At 41.0% G+C, this 7,613-nt stretch overlaps 1 protein-coding gene across 2 annotated transcripts in view; it reads right to left on the bottom strand.

The window, feature by feature from the left end:
* Nucleotides 1–344: 344 nt before the first annotated feature.
* The window catches only part of pomgnt2 (protein O-linked mannose N-acetylglucosaminyltransferase 2 (beta 1,4-)), a 71,525-nt gene continuing 64,256 nt past the window's right edge, over nucleotides 345–7,613 (bottom strand). For both annotated transcript variants that reach the window (XM_028791574.2, XM_051935649.1), the window contains one exon: nucleotides 345–2,683. In XM_028791574.2, the coding sequence (XP_028647407.2) occupies nucleotides 875–2,635 (1,761 nt within the window). In that variant the 5' untranslated portion in view covers nucleotides 2,636–2,683 and the 3' untranslated portion in view covers nucleotides 345–874. The remainder of the gene's footprint in view (nucleotides 2,684–7,613) is intronic.

The following is a 7,613-nucleotide window of genomic DNA, read 5'->3' as shown; positions in this document are numbered from 1 at the left end:
ACGTAAAGGCTGATGGTGAAAGTGAAGCGCTAAAACAGATCGGTACAACACTGCCGCTTTGCATAGCCCATTTGGAGAAACATGATGCCAAAATTAGTGCTGGTAAACAAACAACCGTTCTCTGACAATTGAATGTCAGATTTTGAATTTGAATAAGTCGGTTTTTTTTAAAATAAATTCAAATGATCTCATCGATTTGCAGTGTTCGACTGGACAGCCCAATAATAAAGCATTGCGCATTTTTGCAAATTACATTTTTCAGTGCGAGTTCCGACTTAAAATATGAAATCGGGTTTTGAACATCCATAGGAATGTAACCGGAGACCCACGTGTAAGTTCTGAAGTGATGTACTTTAAATTTTGCGCTAGCTCTTATTAATTAGAAAGAAAATATGCAGTAAACTTGAACTGGATCACCTAGAAACACCAGTTTGAATCTACAAAAATAATAAATGAGTCCACATACACCCAATCATACTGTATTTACATATTAAGACAAATGGAAAACAATTGTTTTATGCGGAAAAGTGCACCAATCATGGGTCTTTGTTGGATGAATGCTTTTTTCATGTCCTTTAAATTTTTTGGCCTCCACACATTTCAGTCAGCAGTCACTTGTATCACCAACCAAGACCAAATTTAAGGTAGACTACAAACTGTCCCACATGGCCTACTCTAAGATGCACTCTTCATTTCTGGTCTCATCTTACGCCATTCTGAACTCGACCTAACAAAATGAGGTCCACTTCCTACTCAAACAGGTTATAAAACCTGCGTTCAACCAAATATCCTCTAGCAATGACCGAATACCCAGGAGAATGCAGCTTGTCAGGACTGCCTCCAGTACAGGATGTCCCTTCTCTGTCGTCCATTGTTATGTTCTACAAACCAGCACGTCTGCAAATGGACCCAAAAGGTGCTTGTTGAATATGCAGCGTATCCATACCAGATAGGTTGCAAAAGGTTTGATGTTCTCTGAAAAAGTGTAATTCTGGTGGGGCAATATATAAGGCATGTAAGTGTTCTCTCCCTGCTCTTGAATCCATACCTCGTATTTGACTTCCCTCACTTTCAAGTACTTCAGATTCCAAGGAATCTGCCAGGAAACAGTCAGCTTGGCTTCATTGGTACCATGGACGGAAGCTTGGCATTTGGCCTCCCTAACTTTCCCGGGGTGAACAACACTGGCCATCTTTACCTTTTTCACACTAGGCTTTGTTTTAATGCTCTGACGGATGGTTTCGATCAGAGAGGGTATGTCCACTTTTGTATCCTGATAAATGCGATAGAGCCATTCGGGGTTACGGCAACAGAGGTGCCGAGGGACTTCTTCACTTTTCATAATGCGTATCTGCTCTTCTTTTTCCAAATGACCTATGCCCCCTTGATCCCAGGGCCTGTCCGGGAAAGCCACAGAATTTTCTTCTATAGTGTTTTGCCATGCAACGTACTGGAGATCCATTCCAGGCAGAGAGGCCAAAGTTTTATAAGGTGTGTAATGATCTGGATTCACTGCATAGGGGAAAAGCTCCACGACGACAGCTCCTCTGGGGAGGAAGATAGACGAAATGAGTTGGGCACCGTGCATGCTAATCAGCATGGAAGCCTTGCTAATGATCTGCACTACGTCAGCAAAAGAGTGGTCGTCCAATGACACGGTGACTGTTTTCATCTGAAACTCTTGAGCAAGTGCCAAAATGAGCTCGGCCTCGTTGAGAATGAGTCTGTTGATGGTGCGGCTGAAAACCACAATGTACTCTTCCCCAATCGAATTCTCCTCCAAGCTTACATTTAGCTTATCCATCAGAAACTGAGTAAATTTCCTAATTTCCATTCCTGACACCAAAATGTTAGCTTTGGGGCCTTGTGGTTGCACAAAGCCATATTGGTACCATGTAGTAATCTTAGAAAGTCCAACATATGATCTAGTGAAGCATAACAGCTTCCCAAAATTCTTCAGTTGATCTTTCAACAAAGGCTGCTTGTTACTGAGCAAGCGGTAGAGATCAAAATGCAAACCTTCATTCCAGCCTTCCATGAAGACCAAACGCGCTTCCTGGTCAAGGTCAGGGTACTGCTTCATGGTGTAAAAGATTGGAAGAAGATCGTCATGGAAAACATGCATCAAGTTATCCGGATTGAAGCGATTCAGGATAAGGGTGACGTCTGGCACAAACACAGGTTTGGGCATAAACTTGAGGGCAGGGGCCGGTAACTCTTGGAAGTTGAAATACTGGGTGTTGTGGTCCTCCACAGAGGAAAGGTCGAGCAGAGCAGGCTGGAACCTTCTTGAGCCCAGGTTGGGTACCATTACGGAATCGTTACTGTGGAAAAAGACGAACTCTTCTGCCTCGGTAGAGTAGCAGAGATAATCAAACCGGCAAATGCGGTCCGTGTGCATCTTGCCAGTGCACACCATACGGGTACCTTCCTCTTGCAAGGACTGCAAAGCACCATGATAGTCGATGCGGACCTGAGACAGCTCCTGGGACTGTTGCGAAAGGAGCAGCTCCTCTTCCACTGAAAACGCATGCTCCCGCAGCTTGACATATTTCCACAAGACTGCGGCCAGAATCGAAACTAGCAATCCATTCAGCACCGCTGCCACGTTCATTCTGCAGCTGAGCCCTCGCATCACAGCAGGACAAAGAGAGAGACGTGGCCTTTTGTCAGCCAGGCATACCTGTAAAAGAGAAGAACAAAAAGGCATTTTAATAAACGCTGGGACTTAACTGGACTACAACCAACGGAGTACGAGAACTCATTTTGAAACTTTGTTGTAAAACTCCCTGTTGGGTAAAACGCTAAGCAAATAAAACAAGAGTCGTGAGTCATCATTACATAAGAAATCCAAATGTGAAAATACAGTGGATATAGAAAAGAATTACCCCCTTCAAAATATTCCCATTTTTTTGCTTTACAGCCTTAAATGAAAACACACACAAAAAATATTTCTTCCTAGCTTTACTTACTCAATGCAATCTAAAACATCCAAGTGAAAGATATCACAGCTACAGTTCAGAAAAATTATAAACAAATCAAAAACAAGACCTACTGAGATTAATAAAGGATCACCCCCCCAATGTCAATGTCATTTTGTTGAACCCCCTTTTGCTTTAATGACAGCCTTGATCTGTTGGGATACTTCATCAGCTTTGCACATCTAGATTGAGTAATATTTGCCTACTGTTCTTTACAGAACTCTTCAAGTTCGGTCAAATTGGTTGGTAAGCATTGGTGGTCTGCTATCTTCAAATCTTTCCACAGATTTTCAGTGGGATTTAGGTCTGGGCTCTGACTGGGCCACACGAGGACATTCACTTTCTTCTCCTTCAGCCACTGTGTGGTCAATTTTGCTGTGTGCTTTGGGTCGTTGTCACGTTGAAAGGTAAACATTCTGCACATCTTCAACTTTCTGGTAGAGGGGTAGCAGGTTTTCCTCAAGAATTTGATGGTATTTTGCCCCATCCATTTTCCCTTCTAACCTAACGAGAGCCCCAGGCCCCCCACAACAGGATGCTGCCACCTCCATGCTTTACTATAAGTATGGTGTGTTGTGGATAGTGAGCTGCATTGGTGTACAGTTTGGTATTGAGGCCAAATAGTTTGATTTTGATCTCATCTGACCATAAGACCTTTTTCCACTTGGCATCAGAATCTTCAAGGTGCATTCTGGCAAAACTCAAACGACCCTTAATGTGGTCTTTCTTGAGAAGTGGCTTTTTCCTTGCGACCCTCCTGAACAGGCCACAATTGTGGAGCGCTTGTGAAATTGTTGTCACATGCACACAATGACCACTCTTTGCTATAAAATCCTGTAACTCCTTCAAAGTGGCTTCTTGGTAGCCTCTCTTACCAGTTTCCTTCTTGCTCTTTCATTCAGTTTGGAGGGATGGCAGAATCCAGGGAGGGTCCTAGTAGTACCAAACACTCACCGCTTCTTTATTAGGGATTTTACTGTGCTCTTTGGGATTGATAAAGCCTTTAAGATTTTTTTGTATCCATCTCCTGCCTTATGTCTTTCCATAACTCTGTCCCTGAGATCTTTTGAAAGTGGCTTGCCACCCATAGTCAGTTGTTTGCTGTCAGTTGCACTACCAAGCAAGGGAATGAATGCTGCAGAAACAGCTGTTTTTATGCTTCACTAATCACACGGATTACAATTGATCACGGAAGGAAGCCAGTAACTGCAATGAAAATGGTGGGCACTGACACCTGATTGAGTTTAGGAGGGGGGTGATCCTTTATTCATCTCAGGATTTCTTGTTTTTGATTTTTTAAAATTCTTCTGAACTGTAGCTGTGATATCTTTTATTTGGATGTTATAGATTGCATTGAGTGAGTAAAGCTGGAAAAAATAACTGGCCTGTGTTTTTTCATTTAAGGCTGTAAAGCAAAAAAAAATTCTAAGTGGGGGGGGGATTCTTTTCTATACCAACTGTACATCTACAGGTGGAGTCCCATGTGCTCTTGTTAACTGCAATATGGCAGACCGAAGAAACCTAACAGAAAACGTCTTTTAATCAGCTAGGATCATTAACATATAATGACTACAAAGCATTTGAAACACGCCAATCAGCATATAGATAAATGGAATGGCCCAGAAACACGCCTCTGCTATTAAGTATTGTGTGAAGTCCTAAAATAGTTAATCATTTATGAGTCATGGGTGATACCTGGTTATAACAAATAAGACCTCTTATAATGTAAACTGTTAAAAAGGAACAAACTATAAACGTATAACTGGAATAACATATTCTCCAAGTTTACCTTTATCCGTTATTCTGCCTTGGCTACTTATGCTCACTTGACAGGAAAAGCTGTGGGAATGTACAGAGGCTATTGATACACAAATGCATGAGTCAACAATATTATGGTGTGCTTTAAATTTTTACAAATGGATCTAAAGATCCAATTTCACAACGTGCTGGGTAGCAGTAAATATTCCACAATTTCAAATTCCAAATAGAAAAAGACTAACAGAGAACTAGCTTATCAGTACATACCATTGAGATGGTGGCAATTCTTATGGCATTACAGTGGGTAAAAAATATTCTGTTCTGACTCATTTGCTATCCTGTGCCATCTTAAGAGTGGTGTGTCCAAGAGCCCTCAAGTCAGACAAATGATATTAAAGCTGCAATATATGGGAATATACTGTAGGTCCCCTTTGTGTGGGTACCAGCACATGTGGGGGTGGAGGATAGTGAAATAGTTGACAGGCAGGCCAAACTGTCAGTGAAGTCTAAAAAGATTGATACACAAATTTCATTAAGTTAAGGAGGAGGCCAAGGTGTTAATTAAAGATCATGTCTATGCCCTTTGGCAGAGGTCACGGGATACACAAATAAAGGGCAGACATTTATACAGAATGCAGAAAACTGCTGAAGAATTTTAGAAGGGAGTCGTGGCCCAGAAGGGAGGAAGTCATAATAACCTGAATCAGAATTGGAGGATACTGGTCTAAATGTAACGTTATTTAAAATGGGCAAGCATGTAAACAGGGAAATGCCAATGGTGTCAATATCCAGAGATAGTTTTACATGTATTATTGAAAAGTAATGCAAATGAAAAAGACAAAGTAGACTAGCGGTAATAAAAAATGGCGCAATGGATACTTTGGTTGGATATGATCAAGGATCCCAAAGGTGTCCGGAAAAGACATTGAAGTACAGTGGAACCTCGGTTTGCGAGTAACTTGGTTTACGAGTGTTTTGCAAGACGAGCAAAAATTTTTAATAAATTTTGACTTGATAAACGAGCGAGGTCTTGCAGTACGAGTAGTATGTATACTCTTTGTCTGCTGAGCGTCATGTGATCACAACTGAGCTGATGGTTCTTCTCTCTCTCTCGCTGCGGGATTGTGGGCAATCGTCTCCTATTCTCTGTCTGAGTCGGCGTGCCTCACTCATATAGTCAACATCCGTACGAGCATATACTGTTTACAACAGCATTAGCATTGTGACTGTGTGTGCGCGTCCCTGTTCTTGCACACTAAGACACAAAGCTGAGTCAACACCAGCTTTATTCAGCTTGAAACAGACACAGCAGTCAGGCAGTGCCCTGCGCATTTATAATGCTCCTTGTTCCTTATATCACCCATCAACGGCAAGCGCTTATAGCATGTCCGCGATCTTTTCAGATTCGCTTTTACAGCGAACTGCTACAGAGCGGGGAGACTGCGATTGCTTTGGGATGCTCTTCCATGTGTCGTCCCAGTGGGTGGAATCCCACAAGAGTTTAGAAACTCACTCAACACCAGCCATGATTCTTTTCAAAGGTAAAGTGCAGATTAATTTGTTTTATGTATTTTTACTTTATATTTTGTATTAATCATTTTTATGAATAGTTTTGGGTTGTGGAACAAAACATCTGAGTTTCCATTATTTCTTATAGGGAAATTCACTTTGATATACGAGTGCTTTGCACTACGAGCATGTTTCCGGAACGAATTATGCTCGCAAACCGAGGTTCCACTGTACTTGAAACTTATACGGTTAGGTTATGCTTTTTTTTTTTTTGTTTTTTTTTTTTTTTTAATTTAGAATGGCTGGGTGGTAATGTAATTGTGTAGGTATTGGATTCACAATCCTGACTGCTCTGCACATTCTGGTTCAGTAGGTGGCAGTAATGCACCTCTACGGTTAGTTTGCCAGCAAGGAAGAAATGGAAGACAAAGAAGAAGCAGAGCAAGAAGAAGAAGGAGAAAAGAAGGTGACGAAGCAGAAGAACAAGAACAGGAAGTAGCAAAAGAAGAACAAAAACAAGAAGAATAGGAAGAATCACTAGAACAGGCAGAAGAAGAAGAAAGTGAAAAAGAGAGGAAGAACAAGAAAAGGATTACAAGAAAAAGCAAAACAGGAAGAACCAGAAGAACAACAAGAATAGAAAGAATCACAACAAGAGGAACAACAGGAAGGGGCAGAACAAGAAATAGAAGAAGAAAGGGGAAAAGTGGAACAGGACAGGAAGAACAAGACGAGGAAGAAGAAAAGATCAAGGATTACAAGAAAAAGCAAAACAAGAACTAAAACAAAAAGGAGAAGAACAAGAAGCAGAAGGAGAAAAGAAGCACAAGAACAAGAACAGGAAGAACCAGAAGAAGAAGAACAAGGAGCACAAGAACAAGAAGCAGTGGAAGGAGGAGGAGGAGAAAAGAATGAGAAGAAGGAGTATAACAAGAATAAGAAGAAGCAATAAAATCTAAAGTTAAATGTTAAATATGATTCATTTTCTAATTTAAATTCACGGGTACTAATGTAGGCAGGTTGTCCTAGTCAGACAGGCAGGCAGTTTCAGCAAAATTTTCTCTCACACTCCCCCAAACAGTGCATTTCTCTCACAGATTATTCTTTAAGATCTTGGTTCACGTGAGCAGCAGTTATTTAACAGGTTGACTGCCACAATGAAAACTGGTGAATTTATTCTCAATACCAACGAATAAACAGAAAGTTATTTATATATACTAATTAAATGCATTCTTTTTAACTGTGCAAAACTCACAATGAAAATTTATTAGAATTACCTCGTAATTGGCACATGAAACATAACATCTTTTATGCATGCCAGCTGCGCGGTAACTCAGCTGGATCTTACAAGTTAGATCTTGCGCA

This window comes from Erpetoichthys calabaricus, chromosome 13 (assembly GCF_900747795.2).
Source record: "Erpetoichthys calabaricus chromosome 13, fErpCal1.3, whole genome shotgun sequence".
NCBI classification, from domain to species: domain Eukaryota; kingdom Metazoa; phylum Chordata; class Cladistia; order Polypteriformes; family Polypteridae; genus Erpetoichthys; species Erpetoichthys calabaricus.
Note: the sequence above shows the minus strand (reverse complement) of the source record. Positions and strands in the feature narration are given on the sequence as shown.